We start from the raw sequence: 26,572 nt of genomic DNA on the forward strand, positions 1-26,572 counted from the left end.
TGGCGGTTCAAACCCACCAGCCACTCCTCGGAAGGAAGATGGGGCAATCTACTTCCGTAGTGATACTGCCTTGGAAACCCAAGGAGGGGTCGCTATGAGTGGGGTCCGACTCGATATAACAACAACAACAGGTCAGTTATTGACATTTTATGAGCATTTAGACTGATAATTGCAATATGCCACCCATATATGAAAATGGAAACAAAAACCAGAAAAAATGTGGGGCAGGTATGTCTGTTTTTCATTGAGCTCTTTTTTGTTTATTTGGCTAGTCGGTTTTGTAATAATGCATATCTAGCAGTGATGTGTTCATTTACAGATGATTTAGTTTGCAGATAGAAACTTTTAAATACGAAAGTGTTAGGGCTACTGATGATGGTAAATAAGTTAATAATTATATACTTCTGGATTTGAAGAGAGTATGAAAATATGGTACAGATTATCATTATATGTACACATGAAACTTTATAGCACACTGTGTTTTGTAGTGAATTTGGAATAGAGAGATAAGTATCATCATTCTTATTATTGTTATTGTTGTTTGTTGCTCTTGAGCCTTGGTTAGTTTTGACTCATGTGTTACAGACTCAAATTGCTCTATAGGGTTTTCTTGGCTGTGATATTAACAGAAGCTTATTGCCAGGCGTTTTCTTCTGTGATACTTCTGAATAGGTTTGAACCTCTAACCTTTAGGTTAGTAGTTGAGTGTAAACAGTTTGCACCACCCTGGGACCAGTATTAGTTTATGTATAGTATTGGTATGCTTTGGACATGTTTGGAGGTGAGAGTCCTTTTGAAGTTAATTAATATATTTTCATGCTATAATACTAGGATATAAGAGCTCTAGTGGCACAGTGGTTAAGACATTTGGCTGCTAATCAGAAGGTCGGTGGTTTGAACCCACCACCTGCTCTGCAGGAGAAAGATGAGACAGTCTGCTTCCTTAAAGATTTACAGCCTTGGAAACCCTATGGGGCAGTTTTACTCTGTCCTGTAGAGTTGCTATGAGTTATAATCAACTTGGTGGCAGTAGGTTTGGTTTGTAGTTTTAGTTTTAGTACTAGGATTTAGAAAATATTTTTCTAGCATTCAGATTATACTGGTAAAAAATGAGGCATCTGCAGTGGATGAGATATTAGCAGAAGGGAAAGCACATGCAAGAATACGAATGTGTATTAAGTTTTTATTGTTATTTTATTTAATAGACATTTATTGAATGCCTACTGTATGGCAAGCACTGTTTAGGCACTGGGATAATGGTGAGAGTGATGTTTCCCACTCTCATGGGGCTTACATTCCATTGGGAGAAGGGACATTCATTAAAAAACAGATGACACAAATAACATTAAATTGAAGCTATAAAGGAGAGCCACAGGTACCATGAGGGTATGTATTGGGGAGAAAGAATTGACCTGTTGAAGGAATTCAGAGCAGGTTTCCCTGAGGAAGTAAGGATTTATCTGTGAGCAGAAGGAAGCATGGGAGTTAACATGGCAGTATGGGGCAGAGGACAGAGTGGGATATTTATATATGTGCAAAGGCCTTGTGGAGAGAGGGAATGTGGCATAGTTAAGAAATGGGAAGAAGATCACATTAGCTGAAGTGCAGCAGGTGAAGGCAAACACCAGTTAAGGCTGGAGAAGGATCCTCTTGTAAGAGCACTGGGAAACCAGTGAAGGGTTTTAAGTTGGGGGCAGGTGAGGAGGTGACACAACTGGAAACAGCTTTTCAAAAAGATTCTCCTGGAGCCCTCTTGTCTATTTTTCTCAGAGACACCAGTTTGGAGGCCTGAGAAAAGGGTATCTTTTTGTAAGCTACATTAAGAGGTGTTATGGATTGAGTTGTGTCCTCTGAAAGTAAGTGTTGGAATCTTGACTCTTATATCTGTTGATGTAACCTCATTTGGGAAGAGGATTTTTTTGTTATGTTAATGAGGCCATAGCAGTGTAGTTTGTGTATTCAGCCAATCACTTTTGAGATATTAAAGAGCAGTTAGGCACAGAAATAAGCACAAATGGGAGAGGATATATGCCATTCCCCATGAAGATAACCAGGGACGCTATGAACTGAAAGAGACCATATTCTCTCTCCAGAATCTACAGAGAGAAAGAGAGCTTTCCCCTATAGTTGGTGCCATCAATTTGGATTTCTAGCTTCATAACTGTGAGAAAATAAAATTGCTCTTTAAAGCCACCCACTTGTGGTATTTTTGTTACATCAGCAGTAGGAAATTAAGGAGGTAGAACCCATAGAACTTGGTGATAGATTGGATATGGTGGCAGGGTAGGAAGGTAGAGAAAGTAAGCTATCAAGGGTGACCCCCTGGGGTGCTGGCTATCAGATTTGGATGCATAGTCCCCATTCTCTGAAATAAAGAATCTAAAAGAGGACCAAGTTTAGGGGCCAGGTGATGGACTTGATTTGGGTTTGTTGAATTTGAGATATCTTTGAGATGTCTTGTGGTAATGACAAGTAGTCAGAAGCTCAGAAGAGAGATCTGGGGTGAATAATTAAACTGCAGATTTTCCTGCACATAAGTGGTAATTGAAGCCACAAGTAGGGATGGAATCACATAAGAAATGAGTAGAAAGAAGAAGGTTTAGGACTAAACCTTAAGGAATTCTATTACTTAGTAGCTGATAGAGGAAGAAGAGCTTGCGAAGATGTCAAAGGAGTAGCCAGGGAGGTAGGAGGAAAACAGGAAGTGTGGTGTTATATAGACGCTTAGGGAAGAAAGTGCTTCCAGGAGAAAAAGGTCAGTAGTGTCTGATGTTGTTGAGAGGTCAGATAACATGAGAGCTGCACAAAGAAGTCATTGTTGTTGACCTTAGCATTGGCAGTGACTATTTCAGGAGTATGATGAGGGTGAGAACGAACGGAATGGGTTGAAGAGTAAAAGAGATAAGAAATGCTAACATAGTAAGGACAAACCTTTCTAGAATTTTGCTTGCAAAGGGGTAGAGAGAGGCGTTTAGCAGAAGGTTGGTAGTTCAGACCCACCAGTTGTGCCATGGAAGGAAGATGGGGCAATCTACTTCTGTAAAGATTTACTGCCTTGGAAACCCAATGGGAATCGACTCGATGTCAGTGAGTTCGGTTTTATGGATAGATAGATATAGATATATGTATTTATGAAAAGTGAAGTAGAATTGAAGAAGAAGTTGTGGATCTGTTGAATTTTGTTTTTTGGCAACAACTTGAGAATGTTTAAAACCTGGTAGAAGGATCCATTTGAAGAGGAGAAATAAGGGATAATGAATAAGAAGTAAAAGATTCCTAAGAAAACCAGAAAGGATGGATCTAAAGTACATAGGTGGAGAGATTGGCCTTAGATGGGAGGATGACATTTTTTTCTGTATAGGTGGGAAGGAGGACAGATGGGTATAGATGTAGGTAGTTTTATGGTTTATAGTAGGATATTGAAAGTTTTCATATGCTGGCTTCCATTTTTTTTGGTGTGTGTATATGTATGAAGTATGATAGGGATTATATGCTGAGTATGAAGGTTAAGGCTTGGAGAGTGGTGGCAGGGCTTGAGGTCATCAGTGGACTGGAGTCTTTGAGTCTTTGAATGGAAGGAAGTGATTGGAAGGTTGGAATATGATACCACCGAGGATGGGAAAAGGGTGATATAACTGAATGGCGAGGCCAAAAAGGGTGTATGTGTTCATAAAGGATGGAGGGAGGAAAGCTTGAAAGGGGTCTTGAGGAGCAAAGGTGCTAGGACTGCCTCCTGACCTGGAGAGCCTAGACTACCACTGCTTGAGAGGGTTGCAGGAGAAGTGTCTTCTGGGCACTGAGAGGAGAGGCCAAGGATATAGCCCTGTTTTCTAGTTATGGAGCAGCAATTCCAGAAGGCCTAGTAGAAGCACTTGGGAGGTGAAGAGGATGATGGGCCTGGTCAAGTGACTAGAAAGGAACTTTAGGGCATGACAGGGATGTTTTTGTTGTTGTTAATGTGCCTTCGAGTCAGACCCGACTCACAGTGACCCCTCCTTGGGTTTCCGAGGCAGTATCACTACGGAAGTAGATTGCCCCATCTTCCTTCTGAGGAGTGGCTGGTGGGTTTGAACCACCAGCCTTCTGATTAGCAGTCAAGTGCCTTAGGCACTATGCTACCAGAGCTCCCATGACAGGGATAGTCATGTGGTAAAGGATAGATTTCTACATTGGCAGCAGGGGCTACCTACATTTTGAGTGCTGAGTGATAAAAACAGGGATGAGTTAGGGGCAAAGGGCCTAGTGTCCAGAGGACAATCTTATTTCCCCTGCCCGGATTGACAGTAAACCTAGAGTTTACATATCCTGTGTGTTGCTTGAGATGGATGATAGCAGAAGCAGAAACTTACTGACTGCAAAAAGGCCATATAGTATTCTAGTGTTGAATGAGCATTGGTTAATGTGGTTAAGATAGTACTATTGTTATCTCCATTTTACAGAAGAGGAAGCTGAGGGTCAGTTAAGGCATGTTAAGTAACTTGCCTGGGGTCATGCAGCTAGTGAGTGATGGAGCTGGGATTCAAACTCAAGACTACCAGATGGAGCCCAAGCACTTACCACCATGTCACATACCCTTAATTTTTTTTACATGTGAAATTTTGATTTTTTTTTAAATTATAGACTAAGTTATTATAGATTTAATACAAAATTATCTTTTAGACACTAAAATTATCAATCCTAGACTCCCAGAATCTTTCTTTTAAAATGCTCTGAAGGTCAGACTATTGTCCTACCCTTCTACAGACCAACTTTCCTAGTAATCCTTTTGCCACTTCCATTATGGATATTGGACACTTCTAAATTGTTAGACAGTTTTTCCTTAAAGTAAGCTGAATTCTTCACTCCCTGTATTTTTTACCCATTTGTGCCATTTTGAGTAAGGCGAATATTTCCCTCTTGTTTTTCACAAGGCAGTTTTTAAAAGTTTGAAGAATTCTCTCAAGTCTTCCCTAAGTAGTCTTGTTCCCAAGCTAACATCAGTGAGCTTTTTAACTCTTCAAGATGTGATATGGTTTCTAAAATCACTTTCTTAGTTACTCTACCCTAAAAATACTTTGGTATGTGATTAATCCTCAGTAAAGTGGGACTGATACGTACCTTGATCAAAAGCTATACTTGCACACTGTCCAACTATAAATGAGCCTGAACCTTGATTTTTGTTTTCAGTATCTTCATTTCATTGCTACCTCTTGTTGACTTGTATTACTTATAATGCTAAGATCTTTTGTGTGTGTCTGTACACATATGCATGTGTATACAGACACTAAGTTCTATACTTGGATGTTGCCTTGTAAAAATGTATTCCTGTTGCATTTCATCTTTCTGATTGGGATTCACTATTTCATCTTACACAGATAATTTTTAAAACTGATGTTGTTATATATTATTTTAGCTGTCTTTCAGCTCTGTGTCATATGCAGATTAAGTAAACATGTCTGTAAAAATATTTACTGAAATGACATCTAGAAGAGAAAGCCTGATGGAACAGCAGGAGATATTTCTCAAGTCTACTTCATTCAGACCATTGATCTACATTCTGCTTCTAGTTGTTCATCTGGCTCTGTATTTACCTAATTTTGGTTTATGCAGCCCATGCTAAGTCTATCATGAGAAACTTTCAGAATTTCTCTGCAATCAAGTTAGGCTTCATTTAGCATTCTTCTGTCTACCAGGTTGTAGTAGTCAGCTCATTGTAGGAGTGAGGAGTAGGAAGAAATCAGGCATGGCGGTTTTAGATTGGAAGATGGGGAAGCATTTGGATCACAGTGTCATTCACTAAGATATGGAACTAGAGGAAGGGCTGTTTTGGGGGTGTAGTTTCGTTTGGGCCATGTAATGCCTGACAAGCTATGGTCTTTTCAGTCCTCATATGCACATGAAAGTTGGGCAATGAAAAAGAAGGACACAACCCCGACTCATAGTGATCCCTCCTTGAGTTTCCGAGGCGGTATTACTACCAAAGAGTAGATTACCCAAATCTCTTTATCTAAGTAGATTTTTAATCTACCGAAGTAGATTATCCAACCTTCCTTCCGAGAAGTGGCTGGTGGGTTTGAACCACCAGCCTTCTGGTTAGCAATCAAATGCCTTAGGCACTAGGCCACTAGAGCTCCTGGGGAACTTACTGTTGTTGTTGTTGTTGTGTGCCGTCAAGTCGACCCGACTCATAGCGACCCCTCCTTGGGTTTCCGAGGCAGTATCACTACGGAAATAGATTGCCTTATCTTCCTTCCGAGGAGTGGCTGGTGGATTTGAACCGTCAGCCTTCTGGTTAGCAGTCAAGTGCCTTAGGCACTATGCTACCAGAGATGGGAAAAAGAATGCTAAGAATGAGTGGGACATTCTTTTCTGCTTCCGCTTACTTGCTGCCTCTAAAGACTAACAACATCTTTCTACCTCTTTTTAAGAATGTCTATTGTTAAACACTACAGTGGTTGTTCTCATCTAGAGGTACTTTGGTATGTGAGGTAGAATCAGATTGTGAAAGAGCTGTGGTTGGTTGTGTTATGGTAGTTACATTGGTGATTCTGATCCCTAATTTAGGGAAGGGCATATTGTAAGGGAATGACAAACATGGGAAAATATAAGTAATAGTTATTATGTTCCTAGGTTGGTAGTTTTTGACTTAACCTGGTGGTAAGTCTTGACTTATCTCTGCTGACTATTTATAAACTGGAAAGCAGGGCATGCTTCTCAGTATCCTGAATTTATAGGTTTATGTGGTGATGTTTGGTGTGCTGCTTCCCTACAGGTTTATGTGGTGATGTTCAGTGTGCTGCTTCCCTGTTAGCAGATTCCTTTGGGTTGGGGCACCCTTGCAGTGCCTGACTGGTGGCAGACATGTGACAAATGTTGCCTGAACTGTGGCAGAAGCAAAGACTGAATCAGCCCTGTCCCTGGAAATCCTCGTGCCAGGAAGAGACAGGCTTTCATAAGCTCATGGTAGAGAGGTGTACATCAAGCTTTTTCATTTTCTTCCCTACTAAGAAACTAGCTCACATTGAAGTTTATATTAATTGCACTGGAGGTAAAGGCACAAACAACATGGTTTTCAGCAGGTCCCTAGAAGAGTTCTTGGGTGTTTATAATTCCTGTGACTCAGAATGGCTAATTATATTGTGAAGTTCATGTTTAGAAACTCCCCTTGTAAAACTGCCAAGGAAGTATTTTTCGTATCTGTTTCAGCTGCTTCTTTCTAGGACACCTCGTATCCCAGCCTTCTGCCAGCTACTAGCTACATATAGAGGTGTATGAATTAGTTCCAATGGTTTTCTACGTTTACTAGGTATTCCTATATCCAATAATCACCAAACTCTCAAAGACCCTTAATCTGTTAGCACTGAACATCTTTTCTTTTCTTTTTACCATTTTCCTTGCCTGATTCAGTCTCCTAAAGTGAATGAACTTTTTCTCCTTTCCAGAAGCATTGTTTTCTAGGGAAATTTGTGAAAAGTCCTCAGATTAGTCTTTACTTTGGCACGACTGATTAAGCAAGCAGCTGCTTAGTAAGAAGCAAAGCTAGGAGTAAAACAATTTCATTAGCTTCTGTTTGTGTTGAGAGTTTTTTGGAACCCACAACTTGAATATATGGAACTCTTTATGTAGTTTTAAATGAGGCGTTTTTGTAAAGGGAGACTCTCAACATATACCCCAAAGACTTAACTGCAAGTAAGTCTGTTGAAAACATAACATCTTTATCTAGTATAACAAAGATTGAATAAAAAACTTTTTTTGGGGAGGAAGAAGGGATGATGAATATATTAATGGTGAATTGATTGCCTTTTACTGGATTAATTAAAATAACAGTTCATAAAATGCATATTGCATGATACTTATTTGTAAATGTTTCATAGCATAACTTTTAACAAATATTTATGAAATAAATGCTCATGATATACATTGAATTTTAGGGAAAATGAATGAGCAGCCTGTGCCTAGCCCCACTCTAGGCCCAGCAGGTTATCAGGTAAAACCCTTTAGAGGAAACCATCCCTGCAGTTAAGAATAGACTTTCCACTCTGTTCTGATTACTGGTTTCATTTTCTTCATTTATCTGCCCCCTACCCTGGCCTCCAAACCCCTATTTGATTAATCTTAGAAAAATATTTTTCCCCTTTATACCTCACTTAGTGGATTTTGATGATATTTAATTCATGTTCATGTACATGTATTATTTGGTTAATATTAAACTTAGGCAAAAGGACCACAAATTAAATTTTTTAATACCCAATCAACATGTGTTAAATTAAAAACAAAAGTAGATGAGCAATATTGTTAATAGAGTCTCAATGAGAAGAAATGAATTGTAATATCTGTATTTTTACCAAGCTTCCACCACCACCACCACCAAAAAAAAAAAAAGAGAGAAAGAAATTGAGGAAAACATTCATTACAGACACATGAACTCTGTCAGGAGGGGCCCTGTGGGAGACTGATTCTTATTATGATATCCTGGTTGGAAGGGAATGGAGTGGGTTTATTGCTAGTGCAGTCAATGACTTGGTTTTTCTCTAGTGAATATGCTTCAGTAGGTGACTTTATTTCTTCACATTAAGCAGCTGGAAATGTGTATTGATTCATTTCCTTTTCATTTGAGGGTCAGCTCCATCAAAGATGGAGCCATAGAAATGGTCTATTTGCTGGGTATGAGCAAATGCATTCGTACCTTTTTTTTTTTTTTTTTGGTCTGAATGTTACTAAGGTTCTTAGGAACCAAATATAAAGTTCAGCACAATGATAGACAGTATGAGTGTGGATATATGCATGTTACTCTTCTTTCCTCTAATGCTATCCATAACAACTGCAGCTCTTTAAAAAAAAAAAAAACTTCAGAGGAAAAACCGTGGAGGATTTTTGGTGACTACAGAATAATTTTTAAAAGATAAATACTAATTTAAGTAGCAGCAACAGTAGTATGGTTCTTTTCTAAGACTATGTTATTCTTAAGCATAGAGAAATCAGGTGGTTTTCTCTAAGTTTAATGAAAAATAATATTACTGAGAGGATATCTTCAGTTATAGTGCTTCATATTCTCTCTTTGTTACATTCTAAATCTTGGATAATTTTGTCTTCTAAAATTTATAACATTAAGATCTTTAAGAGAATAGGTTTTTTTTCTCCTTTTGTTTTAAATACAAATGTAAAGTGGCATGACAAATACCTGGTCAAGGCGAAGAAATACAAAAGGCTTAAAATTCTTATAGTTTCTTTGTATTCTTACATTTGTGCTGAATTAAAAATGATTACTAAAAATACATTCTCTTTAAAATTTAAGAAATTTTTAATGTAGATTTTCATGAGATAGCAGTTTATATGCATCATTTCTTTTCACAGATTAAAGAAATATGGACGCCATCACTAAACTAAGCACTATCTTCACCAGCATTATCATCTTTCAGCTCCTTTTCCACTTTGTAAGTTCTTGGTTTTCAGCAAAAGTTTCGCCAGGTTTTAATAGTCTCAGCTTTGAAAAGAAGATTGAATGGAACTCAAGGTAAAGCTTATAACAGTGTAACTGATTAATTTAAAAGCTAGTTTGGTGATGTAAAATAGCTGTTTCTATATCTCAAAGGAGGTTTTTTTTTCATTTGGGATGTAACAAAATCTAAAGTCACTTTTTTTTTTTTTTTTTAATTTGACCATAGGAATAAAAGGAAAGACAAGTAGATGTCATATAAGACATTTGTAAAAATTCTTATATTGAAAGGTGTTAAGAAAAATTATTTAACTTTCTGGGGAATAATGGTAAGATTAAAGTGTTAGATACTAGTTGCCTAGTTAAGAGTAATGTTTGCATTCTTTTCTGAAATATTTTAGGTAACAAACACATGTTCTTTGGAAATAGTAATGGAAGAAAACACTCCTTGGCATTATATTTAGAATTGATTGGCTTAGGGCAGTTAAACTACACAGTCCATGATCAGTGTATCTGTATCTCTCTTTCAGTAGACTTTTCACTACGATTCAGAGCCCTCTAGCATATATTTTTGTTTGCTATGTAATTCTAAAGTGCTTTTTAGATTTTTTAAAATGGAAAAACAAAAACAAAAAACCACCAGGGTATCTAAGGATGTAGAAATCTGTTTGAGTTTTTTAATAAATTGACTACACACATTTTTTTTCCTGCAACTCAATTTCTCACAAGATTTCAAACACAAAATGACTCTGATGAGTGCATCACCTACTTTAAAGCCATTCCTGTGCTCCAGTAGTGCTGTGCATTTGCAGACCTCAGTGAATTGTAGCAGCTGTGGGAATTTTTTTGGTTGTTATTTGGTTGAAGTTAATGCTGACTATAAAACGAGTTCATCGACTCTTTAAAATTGCTGTAATTGTTTTTCATTGACATTTCTTTTTTAAAATTAAAGAACTCCTGCCAGCTGCCTAAGTATTTGAGAAGGATCATATTTGACCTGAAATTCCCTATCTTTGTTTGAGTCAAATTGTTTTGCCAGCATCCACTTTGTGTGTGTGTGTGTGTGGTAAGTGTATAGGTAACAAAACATATGCTGTTTCAGCAGTCTTCACATGTATAGTTCAGTGACATTAAATGTGTTCATCATGTTCAACCATCACATCAGTAACCAGTCCACATTTTTCCCATCACCCTTTAAAGACTCTTAGTGTCTCCTAAGCATTGCGTCTTGCTTTCCTGCTCCATCTCGCCTGCTCGTGGTAACCACTAGTAAACTTTGATCTCTTTATGCTTGCCTGTTTTAGATATTTCATGTAAGTAAGAATCGTACGATATTTGTCCTTTTGGTTACTTATTTCATTCAGCATAACGTTTGTCCATGTTGTAGTATCAGGACTTCATTTCTCTCAGTGTCTGAGTGATACTCTATTTATGTATGTACCACGTTTTATTTATCCATCCATCTGTGGCTGAAGGTTTATCCTGTTTCTACCTTTCAGGCATCTACTTTTATAACTCATACTGTGAGTTGTTTTCTTGTGCACATTACACTGATTTGTCTGGTTCATACATGCTATAGTATGAACTATATTTCTCCACATATGTTTGAAAATTAAGAGGTACGATTCTTTTGTCTTAAGAACAGCGCACATTGTATAAAGGTACTAACTTTTTTTTTCCTTTAAACTCTTTCTGACATGTGAAGATAGATGGAATGGAGGAAAAGAGAAGGAAGAGTGGAATGGAGGGGGCATGCAATTTCTGCTACTGAATTTTGAGCTCTCTGTTGCTTTTTCACTGTGGTTCTCACTGCCGTGGAGTCAGATCCAACTCATAGCAACCCCTCCTTGGGTTTCCGAGGCAGTATTACTACAGAAGTAGATTGCCCAACCTTCCTTCTGAGGGGTGGCTGGTGGGTTTGAACCGCCAGCCTTCTCGTAGAGTAGGTTAAAGATTTTGAATCTTGAGTAACTGAAAGTCAAAAGAAATAGGGAAGGTATATATAGAGAGAAACAAACATAAAAATGAAACAAAATGATGACATTAGAAAATGTTTTACATTATTTAGTCTTATCACTTCCATTCTACACTACAGGGAATTACCATTTGGGAAACCGAGTTCCCATTTGAAAAAGAAGCCTGCGATTATGTAAAATTCATTTAGCTATTCAATGGTATGTTGTCACTGTCTCTGTCTTTGTATTTCTCATGTTGTTGTTGTTGTTAGGTGCCATCAAGTCAGACCCGACTCATAGCGACCCCTCCTTGGGTTTCCGAGGCAGTATCACTATGGAAGTAGGATTGCCCAACCTTCCTTCCGAGGAGTGGCTGGTGGGTTTGAACCGATAGTTTAGTGTTAATTCTGCTTCCCACTTCAACTATGAGGTGGAGAATGCAACCAAATAAAAACCTCAAGCCACTGCCATCTGAGTTGATTCCCTCTCATAATGACCTTATAGGATGGAGTAGAACTGCCAGTAAGGTTTCCAAGGCAGTAGATATTTACTGAAGCAGACTGCTACATCTTTCTCCCATGCTGGTGGGTTTGAACCATCGGCCTTTTGGTTAGCAGCCAAGTGCTTACCACCATACCACCAAGGGTACAAGAGAATGCAAGTAGGAAAAAATTGGCTGCTTTTTGAGTAAAGTACACAATTGTGTCTTGAAGTCCAGCCTCCAGTCTTGAAACAGAATCAACACAATACACGTAGTTCTTCCCCGTAATTAGGGAAAAGTCTTTGAACATTGGATGGTTTAAACCACCTAATAGAAAAGAAAAAGGATAGGAGGAAAAACCTCACTGGAAAATGCACACTTGGGGGCTAACAGTTTACTTATAAATGAGACGTTGTGTTTAATTGTTACTTTTTTCTGAAAACATACATATTTGTAGATTATAAATATAAATGTAAGTTTATATTTAAATTTTTCAATTATTGTTGTTGTCATATAGTTTAGAACATCCTGTTGTGTTGAAATACTCCTAAATTTTAAAATTTCTGCTCCCAAACTTAACACTTCTGTTTATTTGAGCTGTATCATTTCTATGGGTAGTAACACTCAGACTATTTGTGAATGGTTAAATCAGTGACTTTAAAAAGCTCTTCTAAAATGTTCACCAGTCATTTCCTAGAAAGCCAATGTCTCTATAAGCACAAACATTTCTTTTTAATCTTCTTTGGAAAAAATTGAAATATTTTATCTTGAACATTGTCTTAGTTATCTAGTGCTTCTATAACTGAAATACCACAGGTGGGTGACTTTTACAAACAGAAATTTTTTTCTCATAGTTAAGGAGGCTAGAATTCTGAATTCAGGGTGCCCCCTCTAGGCAAAGCCTTTCCCTCGCTGCTGGCTCTGGAGGAAGGGCCTTGCCTCCTGGGCTTCTGCTCCTGGGCAGTGTTCTTATGACTTGATGTCTCTCTTCCCCATCTCTGCTCTGCTCGTTTGTTTGTTTAATCTCTTTCATATTTCAAAAGATGTTGACTCAAGATGCACCTACCCTAATCCTGCCACATTATCATAACACAGACAACCCCTTCCTGTGGGGTTATAATCCCAGGCCACAAGGTTAGGTTTTAAAACATGTTCTTTGGGGCATGAATAAACCCGTATCAGATAGCATTTTGCTATTTCTTTTGGACACTGAGAAATTAGCAGTTTACTTTGCCAGGAAATTTTTACTAACAGAGCAATGTCAAAGTATAGATTTTCAATACATGGGGTATATGTGAGCACGGGATGTCTACTTCTCCTGTTCCTTATAATGGAGCTATTTGGCCTATGCCCTCTAATGGATTAAAAGGAGCCCTGCTGGCACAGCGGTTAAGCAGTTAGCTACTAACTGAGGTCAGTGGTTCAAACCCACCAGCTGCTCTGCAGGAGAAAGATGAGGCAGCCTACTTCCATAAAGGTTTACAGCCTCAGAAATCCTGTTGTCCATTCTGCTCCTCCAGCAGGGTTGCTATGAGTCAGAACTGACAGTGGGTTTGGTTTGGTTTGGTTCTAATGAATTATATGCTATTTTTGTCAGCTGAGGATTTGTAATCCATCCCATTTACCATATACCATCTCAACAGAAAAGAGAGTTTGAGGCCTGAGTATCAGGAATAAAGAGCTAGATTTCTTCTGAAAGGAAACCTTTTGACTTAAGATTATTGAACTCTAACACTGGCTAGTAAAAGAGGCTTTGTTTGTTTTTTTAATTTTTTATTTATTTCTTCCTCTGGTAGAATTTTTGAGTAGCAAGCAAAAGCTGGCTGTAGGGTTATTGAGATGAAGTGTTCACGTAATCATCAAAGAGTTTACATTTTTATTCTTCTGTTCTAAATAGACTACAGGTGCTTAGCATGAAGATTCCAGACTTGTAAATCAGATAAATTGGGTTAATTATTAACACTTCAAAATGATCCTTTGGTATTACAAAGGATTCTTTGTCAATGCATTTAAATTACTGAGATTCTTTGAGCCTTCAAAAATAACATTTGATTTAATATGATTATACTCATCTATTTTGAACACATCTATCAGATCAAATGTATTGGCTTTTCACATTATAATCAGATTTTCTAACATCAGACTTTATTTTGGTAGAAGTATTCCAGTTATTTTGAAAGATTTGGGGTCATACTGTAGAGAGAAATTTATTGCACACCAGTAATTCCTGGAGAGAAGGCTTTGCTATTCCTTTTTATCTTTTATTCTAATGAGGAGAAAAGAAACTTCATTACTGTGAGAAATCCTAAATTGTTGAATAGAAACACTTAACTCTGTGGATAAAATTGTTGGATTAAGAAATTTCACACAGGAACTAAGTATATAGTTCTTTAAGTGGCACGTCATAGAGTTTGGGTATTATTTGAGTCATTAAATTATTAATTAGCAGGATGTGTTCAAAGAAACAGATGTTTTTCATTTAAACTTTATTCCTTCTATAAAATAAATCTGGACCTGGATCTTGTGAATATTTTGCTGTCACTTGAATGTTTTTTTTAAAAGTGGATTCTCTGTATGCAGGCCTCAATTTCTCTATTTATAAGTGCTTTCATAATACTTTTAAAGAAGGATTAATAATAGCTGCCCTAGCTTTCTCACAGCTTTGTTAGAAAAATCATGTAAAATAATGCATGTGGAAGTACATTTAAAACTGACATCTCCAGGGTAGTATATTTTCATTTCATCATCCATCTGAATTCTGTTTTGAGGATAAGAAGTGGTTAAGGCCAATAGCTTTGGAAGCATTCCCAATGGATTTCCTAAAGAGCAGGGAACTCTACCTGCAGTGATACTGTTGGAGATGGAGCTGGGAGCAGGGCACTGTGTAGTGGAGCTTACCAGTTGCCATCTGTCTGTACAAAACACCATCAACCTCATTATCTCATTTGCTTCTGCTTTAGAGCTCTTCACCATGAAATAATTCCTCAGTTTTCTAGCAGGGAATTGCAGATATGTGCATTCTCTTTGTCATTAATTCCAAAGTAAACTGTGGCCCTTGGATTTCTAAATGGCAATTTTGTCTTACAATCTCAGATGTATTCCGCTACAATATTTAAGTGAATCTAGATGGAATGCCTTAAGAATGTTAAATATCTTGCCAGAATGAGTTAAAATTTATTTCCAACAATCTGAAATCTTTGTATTTTGTTTCATTTCAGGGTAGTGTCCACATGCCATTCTTTACTGGTTGGAGTTTTTAGCCTGTATATTTTCTTTTTTGATGAGGCTACTATGACTGATCCACTTTGGTAAGCTGTTTATTTCTAAGATAGTCAATTTAATTTATATTTTTATATTAATTATTAATAACATTTCTCACTATAAAACATAAAGCATAGTGATGTTGTATGCTTTATGAAAATGCATGTGTTTTAAGATTTACTTTAGCGAGGTACCTTAAAATGATTTATTTGAGATTTGAATACAAATAACAAGAGCTGTTTTGACTTGGTATTATAATTGTTACCAAAAATAGAGAGCATGTGGTGAAGATGTAAACATATTTACTGTGTTAGTGAATACTGTTCTGAGTAAAAATGAGTTATTGTTGAGATAGTTTAGTCCACTTGGAGAACAGCTACTTAAGACAGTCTTCAAATTCATAAATTTATAGCCATCAATTGATTTTGAAGAGATGAAAAATGAGAATTACTGATGGCTATGTGAGAAGAATTTAATACTATGTGAGAAGAGTTGAGGTATTAATAATTACTGTGTTTGTCAGAGATGGGATGATTTGTAAGATGGTTCCTTTTGAAAAGTTTAAATGGCATTCTCGTAGTGATTTTACAGATGTATTTCCTATGCTTTATGAGAGCCTGGGTTCAGCTTAGTTGGAGCTTAGTGTTTTGAGAAAGTGCTGCATTTGAACTTGGTAGATATGGGCTCTGGGATAGTTTGACCGGGTTCTTTGACCACCACTGTTTGACTGCATGGATGCTATTTTTTAATTCATTATTATGGAATTGTTCCCATCAGGTATTATGCCAATATTGATGAGTTTTCATTGGGAAGCTATTTTTTGGAGTGAATCAATTTAGTGAATTCAGTTCCTTGGCCAGGTTTCTATATTGTCTACCTAAATAATATAAAATACCTAAACAAAAAGAGGTTTTTTTTTCCTTTTCCTTTTTACTTAGATGATTTTCAGAAGAACTAGTTCTTTTGGGAAGTAAATTTTATAACAAATATTTGACTTACTGTTTTTTTTTTTTTCTTTATCCAACCACTAGCCATTATTTTTTATGTTGTAATTTATTCCAGTTCAATTTTCAGGGGCCATATTTTTCGGATCCAAATTTGTAAAGAAGACATGACTTGTACTAAATCTTTCCATATGTAGTTTCAGCTGTGAACAGTTTTATTTTGCTATAAATGACACCTACTTTTTTTTTCCTATTGAGTTTTAAATATTTTATCAGTAGTTCACGTTACACATCAGATAAAGGACTGATAATTTATATTTGCTTCTTGGAACAAAGAGCATTAGTAGGGCAAAAGTGTACGATATTGATATGTGTAGGGGCTGAAAAGGAGCCCAGCTGGTACAGTGATTAAAGTGATTGGCTGCTAACCAAAAGGTTGGCAGTTCAAATCCACCAGCCACTCAGCAGGAAAAAAATGAAGCAGTTGTCTGCTTCTGTAAAGATTGCAGCCTTTGAAACCCTATGGGGCAGCTCTACTCTGTTCTGTAGGGTCACTATGAGTTGGAATCAACTTGACAGCAGTGGATTTAAGGATTGAAACAGCAGGGTTAAATTATCCTACTCTGATTATTTCCTGGGGGAGCTCTGGTGGCATGGTGCCTAAGGCATTTGACTGCTAACTAGAAGGCTGGCAGTTCAAATCCACCAGCCACTCCTCGGAAGGAAGATTGGGCAATCTACTTCTGTAGTGATACCACCTTAGAAACACAAGGAGGGATCTCTATGATTGTATGATAAAAGGGAAATCCCTCTAGTCCTCAGTAAAATGATGATGGTAATACTGTGTTGTTGTTGTTATGTGCCATCGAGTCAGACCTGACTCATAGCAACCCCTCCTTGGGTTTCCAAGGCAGTATTGCTACGGAAGTAGATTGCCCAACCTTCCTTCCAAGGAGTGGCTTGTGGGTATAAACCTCCAGCCTTCTGGTTAGCAGTCAAGTGCTTTGGGCTCTTGATAATACCAGAGCTCCTGTTAATACCATATTGCTTCCAAATCAGAGGCTGGACCGGAAGATCTCTCAATGTATTTATTTTTCTGATTCCAGATAATGAGTCAAAAAAAAAAAAAAAGTCAGCATCTGCAATTCCATTTGGATCCACTTGCAAACAACTCATCTGAGAATACATTTATAAAAAGTTATCTTTTGGTTAAATTATCTTATTAAAACATTTAGTTAATATGTATGAGAAATTGTGGTTATTCGTGCAGTTAGAGGTACTAGCATAGCTAACATAGTATTTTCTGCATTGCAAGGCTTAGCGTGGGATCCAGAATTCCTACAGAGACATTTTTTTATGTGACTTAATACATTGGAGTGTTAACTGTAGCAGGTCCTTAAATATCCTCTAAAATCCATCATAAATTCCACTAGTGATTTAGATGCTCCCAAATTTGAGTGGTGGGAGAAAGCAAAAACAAAACAAAACACCCCAAACTCTTATTTTAACCCCCCTGGATTTGGAGATTCTGGGAATGGTTATTCAAACTTGTGTTTAATTCAAAATGCATTGGGGATTCTTAGCTGCCCTTAGGAGATCTTCTCCTAATTTGGGGACCTCATTATGCTTGTGTTGGTTCTTATATATGGGAGCTCTAGTGGAGTAGTGCCTAAGGCATGTGACTGCTAAGCAGAAGGCTGGTGGTTCAAACCCCCTAGCCACTCCTTGGAAGGAAGGTTGGGCAATCTACTTCCGTAGTGATACTGCCTCGGAAACCCAAGGAGGGGACCCTATGAGTCAGGTCCGACTCGACGGCACATAACAACAACTATGCTTTAGGTACTTCAGAGAATTTAAGCCTAGTATGGATTCTGAGAGTTGATCATTTAGTCTCAAGGAAATTTTGGAGACTGCTTGGGCCTAGAGTAAACTTCAAAGAAATTATGGACTACAGAAGGTTTCTTGATTGATATGAGTCGTCTTGGATAGGAAGCTCACAAGATTTCTCAGGGGGTGTGGGTTAAGATTATCCTGAGGACAGCATATGCCTGCAAGTATCAGTACTACAGGATCATTTCAGTTCTGGTAAACTGTTGTGTGTTTTACTATTTATATTTGAAAATGACAACTTAACATTTGAGAAACTACAGAAAATGTTTTCATTATATTTAAATCTCATTAGAAAGGTGTCATTTATAACACATGTATTGAAAAAAAAGGAAACTTAATTTTTTTTTTTAATATTTATAGGGGTGATTCATCACTTGTGAATTTGAATATTATTATTACTTCAGGCTACCTCATATCTGGTATGTGATACGTAGTTTACTGTTTACTTTTTAAAATACTCATGGAATTGTGCAGAGTACAAAGTGTATGCTTTTGGTTTATTTATTTAGGATGACTCTTTCAGGGTTCACACAGAGGGGGTGAAAAGTATCTGCAGCAACAGAGACATTTTTCCTGTTTTGTTTTGTTAAAATTTGCAAATTAAGTTGTTTTTAGGCATAATCAATTAAAATCTAGGCTTTTTCTATTCCACATTCCCCTCTTATCTTTCCCCTCATGTTTACAGATGGAGTCGCATTAGCCAAGGGCATTTATACAATTAGGTAAAGGGAAGTTAAGGTAGGACTGCTAACCAGAAGGTTTGCAGTTCAAACCTACCAGCCACTCCTCAGGAGGAGGATGGGGCAATCTACTTCTATAAAGATTTACCACCTCGGAAACACTGGGGGTCACTATAAGAGCTCTGGTGGTGTAGTGCTTAAGGCACTTGACTGCTAACCAGAAGGCTGGCGGTTCAAACCCACCAGCCACTCCTCTGAAGGAAGTTTGGGCAATCTACTTCTGTAGTGATACTACGTTTGAAATCCAAGGAGGGGTTGCTATGAGTTGGGTCTGACTTGACATCACATAACAACAACAGCATGAATCAGAATTGACTTGATGGCAGTGGGTTTTTTGGTTTTTTTTCTGTAATGTCATTTTTAGGAGCTCTGGTAGCATAGTACTTAAGGCACTTGACTGCTAACCAGAAGGCTGGCATTCAAACCCACCAGCCACTCCTTGTAAGGAAGGTTGGGCAATCTACTTCTACTTCCGTAGTGATACTGCCTCGGAAACCCAGGGAAGGGTTGCTATGAGTTGGGTCCAACTCGAAGGCACATAACAACAACAACAACAATGTCATTTTAACTGTAGAAGACATTTTGGACTGTCTCAATGAAACGAGAGAAAACAGATTCATGATGTGGACATTTATATAGGAACTTTATTTTGTGATTTTTAAGTTTATTTAAAAATTGAGAGATAATACAAAATAAAAAAACAAGAAAATGTGACAAAAAAGTTGCACTTGTTAAATTAAAAAATATAAAAATAAAAATCGAGAAACAATCAAATAAAAAGAATGGAATATGAAACTAAAATGATAAATGATGAAATCAAAAAACATTTTTCTGACACTGAGAAATAAATTACAGTGAAAAAATTAGATCATAGAACAACACAGCAATTCTTTAAAAGGAAGAGATAAATTTTAAGTAGAAATAATTAGTAGGTTATTAGATTGTTTAATCTAATTACAAGAAGAGTGAATTACATGAATACATTGGAAAAAGGTTTTCTGGTTAAACACAAAATGTTGTCCTTGTCAAGGATGACAAAAAATTCAAAATACACCACATACATTGATTAATGAATGGTGTCTATTCAGATTAGTCACTACCCAGAAAAATCTCATATAAAAGAAACTTGATTTTCTTTCTTGGTTTTCTCAAATAAGATAATCCGAAAAATTTACAAACGAGCTATAAAGCTGAAAGAAGATTTTCTAAGCTATCAGAAATTAAAAAAAAAAAAAACTGAATGAAAAGGAAATATTTAAAATTCTCTCTACAGAAAAGATTATGAAATCATTGTCATATGAATTGATGACCAAAGAGTATGCAGCCAGCATATGTATGAAAGTGTGCTTAGATAAGTATATCAGATAGTTAATCAATAATATTATATTACTTGGCTTGATATCTCACATTTGTGTTTATTTTCTCTTTAAAATTTATAATTTTCTCTGTCTAAATATCCATATCTAACTTGTATTTGTAATTTTTTCGTTAGTTATTTGTTTCTATGTCTAAATTTCATGTTTAACCAGTTGGTTAAAAAAACAAAATAAAAAGTTACATTGACATTTCGAGAAGTTTCTGTTTTGTTAATAGAAACTATTTTCTAAACATGGTAGTTAGATTGGGATCTCTGGTGGCGTATTTAGATTCATTTAGGATGTTTTAAAGAAAAGTGGATGACTTAACCTTTTCTTTGTGTATCTTCTTATTAGTTATAGTTCTTAGTGGTTTTGCTATTTAAAATTTATATTTAATTTGCCCTTTGTTCATTTTGTACATTATTTGTTGAATTTGTGTTGTAAATCAGTTGGTTACTTTCTACCATTTCTACTATCATCTGATCTCTGTCCAAATTGATGTAATGATGAAAATCAATAATTTAAGCTTTTAAAAAAGTTATTTGATAATTTAATTTTTTAACCCCAGACATTATTACATTAATTTATTCAGTCAACAAATTTTATGTTACATTCCTGTATGGCAGACACCATGGGTCCCTGCATGACACAAATGACTTGTACTGGGATGTTAGCTGAAAGGTTGGTGATTTGACCCCACCCAAGACAGCTGCAGAAGAAAGGCCTGCTGATCTGCTTCTGTAAACATTACAGCTGAGGAAGCTCTTTGGAGCTCAGTTTTACTCTTGTAGCAATGGAGGTTGACTCGATGGCAATGGGTTTTTTGATTTGGTGCTGTTGTTGTTGTTGTTGTTATGTGCCGTCGAGTCAGCCCTGACTCATAGCGACCCCTCCTTGGGTTTCCGAGGCAGTTTCACTACGGAAGTAGGATTGCCCAACCTTCCTTCCGAGGAGTGGCTGGTGGGTTTGAACCGCCAGCCTTCTGGTTAGCAGTCAAGTGCCTTAGCCACTATGCTACCAGAGCTCCCGATTTGAGCTCCCGATTTGGTGCTAGATTCTGTAATTATAAAGATGCCTACAACTTGGCACTCATCCTGAAGTAACCACAATATAGTGAGTGTTAGATTCTGTCAACTCCATGCATGACAGGATGCGACTATTGTGATCCATAGAGTTTTCATTGGCTGCTTTTTTGGAAGTAGATCGCCAGGCCTTTCTTCCTAGTCTGCCTTAAACTGGAAGCTCTGCTGAAACCTCTTCATCCATCAATGCCAACACACAAGCCTCCACTGATAGACCGGTGGTAGCTGAGCCTGAAGTACATTGGCTCGTGATCAAACTTGGGTCTCCCAAATGGCAAGTGAGAATTCTACCATTGAACCAACAATGCCCATGATCCCAAAGCAGGTGAGGCAGTTCTGTCAAAGCAGATGTTGTTGTTGTTGTTGTTTGCCATCGAGTCAGTCCCGACTCATAGCGACCCCTCCTTAGGTTTCCGAGGCAGTGTCACTACGGAAGTAGTATTGCCCAACCTTCCTTCCAAGGAGTGGCTGGTGGGTTTGAACTGCCAGCCTTCTGGTGAGCAGTCAAGTGCCTTAGGCACTCTGCTACCAGAGCTCCTGTCAAAGCAGATAGTCTATGATAAAAGTGGGTTATTGGACTAGCTGAGGTATGAACAAACTTCCATGGGCCAGAGTAGATAGTAATGAAGGAAAGAGTTAAATAGATTTGTGTAACAATGCAGCTTTCTTCCTTTGTAATACCTTTCTAATTTTTCCATCTTACAGATTTATTGCTTCTCATTTTCTATTGGAGAGTGATTGGTGACAAAATGTTTATAGTTCACCATTGTACAGCACTATATGCATACTACTTTATACTGGTGAGTGCCATGTTTTGTAGTTGCCTAACAAGGAGACATGATTGAGTACAGAGATTTGTGGGGGAACATATATCTAAACGTACATTTCTTAATTTATAAAGACTAACTCCAAACACATTCAGGGATCACTTTTGTGATCTGTTATTTTGTTTATTAACCAAAATAATAATATGTGTGTCTGTATTAGTGTGACTTTGGATTTATAAATTTTGAGAAAGACAGATGACCCTAATATTTTGAATTTTTACTTAAAATTTTTAAGATTATCTAGATATAGACATTTATCTGCCTTTCTAGATGCATTTATGATTTAGCAGCAGCCAGGGGAGGGTACTTTATTTTTTTAAACTTGTATGGTGACTTGGGTGAAGTTTACACAGCAAATAGTTTTTAAATGATTTCTTTTCTGCTTAAATATCTGCTCATTAGTTACATAATTTGGAGCAATAGAGGTATTTTGCTCAGAGACTTCATCCTAAGTCCAGGTTTGTGCTTAAAGAGGATTCTCACAGAAATCTCAGGCAGTAAGGCATATTAAATTCTATATCTAAAATTATTTTCCTACATATACATTTGTAAATTAGCAATTTTATGTCCCTTGCATATTGTTTGGTTTCTTGATTATCAGTTATTTTTCAACCTAGATATACCACCAAGCTGAAAAAATATATCTGGAAGTAATACATGTATGCAATCTAGTATTTTATGTAATAGACATGGCATAAAATTCCATGTTTAAACATTTAAATGTAACTTCTGGCTTTTTTTTTTTCCTTTCCTTTTTTGGTACTACTAAAATCCTTATATTACTGCATACTTGTGACTATTTGAGGATTTTTTAAAAATTCATACAAATGTGTATTAGTTCCTAAGGCATTTGACTGCTAACCAGAAGGCTGGTGGTTCAAACCCATCAGCCACTCCTCAGAAGGCAGACTAGGCAATCTACTTCCATAGTGATACCGCCTCAGAAACCCAAGGAGAGGTTGCTATGAGTCGGATCCAACCAACGGCAGTGAGTTTGATTTTTGATTTGGTGTTTTTCTTTATGTTGGCTTCCACTAAGATAGCTGTTACTAAGAAGTCAGTTTGGCATTATTTCTGCAAGAACCAAATATATCAAAGCATCTCTCCACATCACCCATTTGAAGTCACAAATTTAAATAATATGTTTTTAAATTATATGTAAAATGTATAAAAATAAGTGCTTTACCCCAAAAGGTATCTGTAATCCCTTTATTTTTCTGAATAGGCTGTTTGAACTGGCGTGTCCTATTGTTCATTCCTTTATTTTCTTTTTCTTAATTTACTAAATTATAAATAGTTAAAAATATAGCTTCTTAGTTTGAAATTCTACTGGTAATAATAGAAAGCATCCTTTCAGGAAATGTACTAAAATATTTTCTGATCCTGTTGGCAACTTCAAAATTTTTACTACTTTTTTAAACTTTATAATCATTAATATATTACCACTTTAAGATGACTTCCTTTTACAGGTCTTAGGTATTTTGTATATAGATGAACTTTGTTTTCTAAGTACTTTTTTGGAAAGGAATGCAAACTGATTAACAAAATACAGGTTAAGTGTGGAAAGAATGTATATCGGTACATGTATGAGTTTAATACCTGTGATTTAGAAATTCGTTCTTTGAGGATGTATCACAAATAATCAGTGTGCTGTGGAAAGAATATAAGCTGGTGATTGATAACAGATTACTTATACACATTTTTAAATGTGAGTATTATGAGCTGCTGTTCTCTGTTGGCCATGGAAGTCACAGGCTTGGCAAATGCCTGGATATGCTTAGATTGGTAAATTGAATGTTTAATTATGTGGGAAGAATACTGTTTTCTCTTTGGACTTTTATACTTTATAAATAAATAAATAAATAAAACAGTAAAATACATGCTGCATTTTTAAAAAGAGAAATTAACTGTTGCCTTCATAAAATTGATAAGGAAATGAGCTGCAATTTTTTTTAAAGATGGTTGTTGCTGGTTTGATTTCTTCCTGTGTTTTGTTGTTTTAAAGTGAATCTGTTTGCAGGGAACCAAAATAGAAAAAAACTAGATGAAATGATGAATGTTTCCATGCAAAGAGATTCTGTGTTATATCTATTTTCAGGTCCTGTGTTTGCTGTTTATCTTTTTTTTTTTTTTCAGGCAGTGAATCCCTGAGTCACTTTGTGATTCTTAAAAAAAACCAAACCAACCCACTGCCATTGAGTTGATTCAACCTTCATAGCGACACTGGTTGGATTTCTGAGGCAGTAAATCTTTAAGGAAGTAGATTGCCTGGTCTTCCTTCCACAAAGTGGCTGGTGGGTTTGAACCCAGCCTTCTGGTTAGCAGTTAAATGCCTTAGGCACTGCACCACCAGAGCTCCTTTGTGATTCTAAGTACGCCTAATAAAACATTTGTGTAAACCATCATGAAATCCTTATCACGTATGTAACAAGAACTTGTATTTGGCAAGCACTCTGACTGGATGATACTTATTGTAACTGTTGTTTAGGCTGTTTGTAGTGAGCTTTTTTCTTAAAAGAAGATTTTGTAATTGGAAGTAAATAAAATAAAATTTCAAGTGAAGAGTAGAAGCAAATTGCCTTTACCTTTTAAAGGTATGCCCTACTAAAGAAATAGGAGAAAGTAAAGCTCTTTTGATTTAGAGTATTATTAAACAAAAAACAAAAAAAAAAAACCAAACTCACTGCCGTTGAGTCATATCTGACTCATACCAACCAACCCCTCCTTGGGTTTCCGAGGCCGTATCACTACAGAAGTAGATTGCCCCATCTTCCTTTTGAGGAGGGGCTGGTGGGTTTGAACCGCCAGCCTTGTGGTTAGCAGTCAAATGCCTTAGGCACTACGCTACCAGAGCTCCTGCAGACCAGTAAGCCTTATCTTTTTATGATTTTGAGTTTTGTTCCACATTGTAATTCCACTCTGTCCAGGATCTCCTGTATTGGGAGTAGCTGACAGGGGTAGCCAGGCACCATCTAGTCTCATGGTCATATAGGCTGAGGTTCCCATGGTCCAATAGTCCCTTGGACTATTTGTGTCCATGTGTCTCTGGTTTTCTTCATTCTTCTTTGCACCGGACAAGTAGAGACCAGTTGTTGCATCTAGATGGCTGTTTACAAGCTTTTAAGACCCATCGCTACTCACCAAAGTAGGATATAGAACAATGTTTTTGTGTAGTACATTATGCCTGTTGAGCTTGATATCCCCCTCAACCATGGTCCCTAGCCCACAAGACCAGCAACTCAGTCCATCATGGTGGTTGACTGTGACAAAGAGGTTATCATAACTTTGCCCCCTATTCGTTCTATTTATATGGACATTCTTATAGCACATACAAATACATGTGTAGAAATATCTGCCAACCTTATATATGGTCATTGGTATATTCCTTTTTGCCTAGACATACCTAGTCATTCAGCCTGTCTACCCATCTATTTACCTGTAGATTAATGTTTGTTATTGTTGATAATGCAGTATCGTATATGTAAAAGTGTTTATCTTTGTCGTCTATACCTCTTGTACACCTTTCTGTGTCTTCCTTTTCCTTAGTGTTATTATGTTGGTCACTCACTTTTGGTATATTGCCTTTCCTTCACCCAAATCATTACTTGTCTCTTACCTATCTAGCAATTTTCCCTCCCCTCCCATCCCTGGTAACCAGCAAAGAGAGTTTCCTTCCATATAGAAACCTTTCCTTGACTTTTTACAATAATGAATTAATACAATATTTGTCCTTCTGTTAATGACTTATTTCATTCAGTATAATGTCCTCCAAGTTCATCCACACTATGTGGTGTTTTGCAGATTTTACATTATTCTTTAGTGTTGCATAGTATCCCATTGTGTGTATATACCATAGTTTGGTTATCCATTCTTTTGTTGATGGGCATCTGGGTTGTTTCCATCTCTTTGCTATTGTGAGTAGTGCTGTGATGAACATGGGTGTTTATCTATCTATCAGATAGATGAATATAGATATTCATATATCTATTCCTGTCCTGCCTCTCATTTCTTTAGGATATATGCCTAGTAATGGGATTGCTGGATCAAAGGGTGTTTCTATTTCCAGCTTTTTAAGGAATTGCAAGGCTGTAAATCTTTGTGGAAGCAGATTGCTTCATCTTTTTACCATAGAACAGGTTGGTCTGAACCACCAGCTTTTTGGTTAGCAGCCAGATGCCTTGTCCACTTCCGTTAGATGTGTTAAAAAAGAAAAGCTTGTTTTAAAAGGATATTAATAGTATTGCCTAATCTAATAACACCTGCTTGAACGGTTTCTCTTAGAAAGATCAGCACCAGGCTGGTCCCCATGAGGCGGAGGTTAAAGATATCCCAAATGTCCAAACTACCATGCCACTCCATCATTTCAGACATTAATTCCTCCTCCTTCTCCCAGTAATTTCCCCAGTCTTGTTGTTGTTGTTGTTATGTGCCGTCGAGTCAGCCCTGACTCATAGCGACCCCTCCTTGGGTTTCCGAGGCAGTATCACTACGGAAGTAGGATTGCCCAACCTTCCTTCCGAGGAGTGGCTGGTGGGTTTGAACCGCCAGCCTTCTGGTTAGCAGTCAAGTGCCTTAGCCACTATGCTACCAGAGCTCCCTCCCCAGTCTTAGGGTTCAGT

General features: G+C 37.1%; 1 protein-coding gene across 1 annotated transcript in view; it reads left to right on the forward strand.

Annotated features, from left to right (window-relative positions):
- Positions 1-9,344: 9,344 nt before the first annotated feature.
- Positions 9,345-26,572, forward strand: part of LOC103192978 (TLC domain-containing protein 4-like) — an 82,188-nt gene continuing 64,960 nt past the window's right edge. The window contains exons 1-4 of the mRNA XM_007936077.1: positions 9,345-9,493; positions 15,070-15,159; positions 18,307-18,365; positions 21,832-21,926. Coding sequence (XP_007934268.1) covers positions 9,345-9,493; positions 15,070-15,159; positions 18,307-18,365; positions 21,832-21,926 — 393 coding nt within the window. The remainder of the gene's footprint in view (positions 9,494-15,069; positions 15,160-18,306; positions 18,366-21,831; positions 21,927-26,572) is intronic.

Source organism: Orycteropus afer, unplaced genomic scaffold (genome assembly GCF_000298275.1).
Source record: "Orycteropus afer afer isolate SDZICR_OR568_19922 unplaced genomic scaffold, OryAfe1.0 scaffold00033, whole genome shotgun sequence".
Lineage (NCBI taxonomy): Eukaryota > Metazoa > Chordata > Mammalia > Tubulidentata > Orycteropodidae > Orycteropus > Orycteropus afer.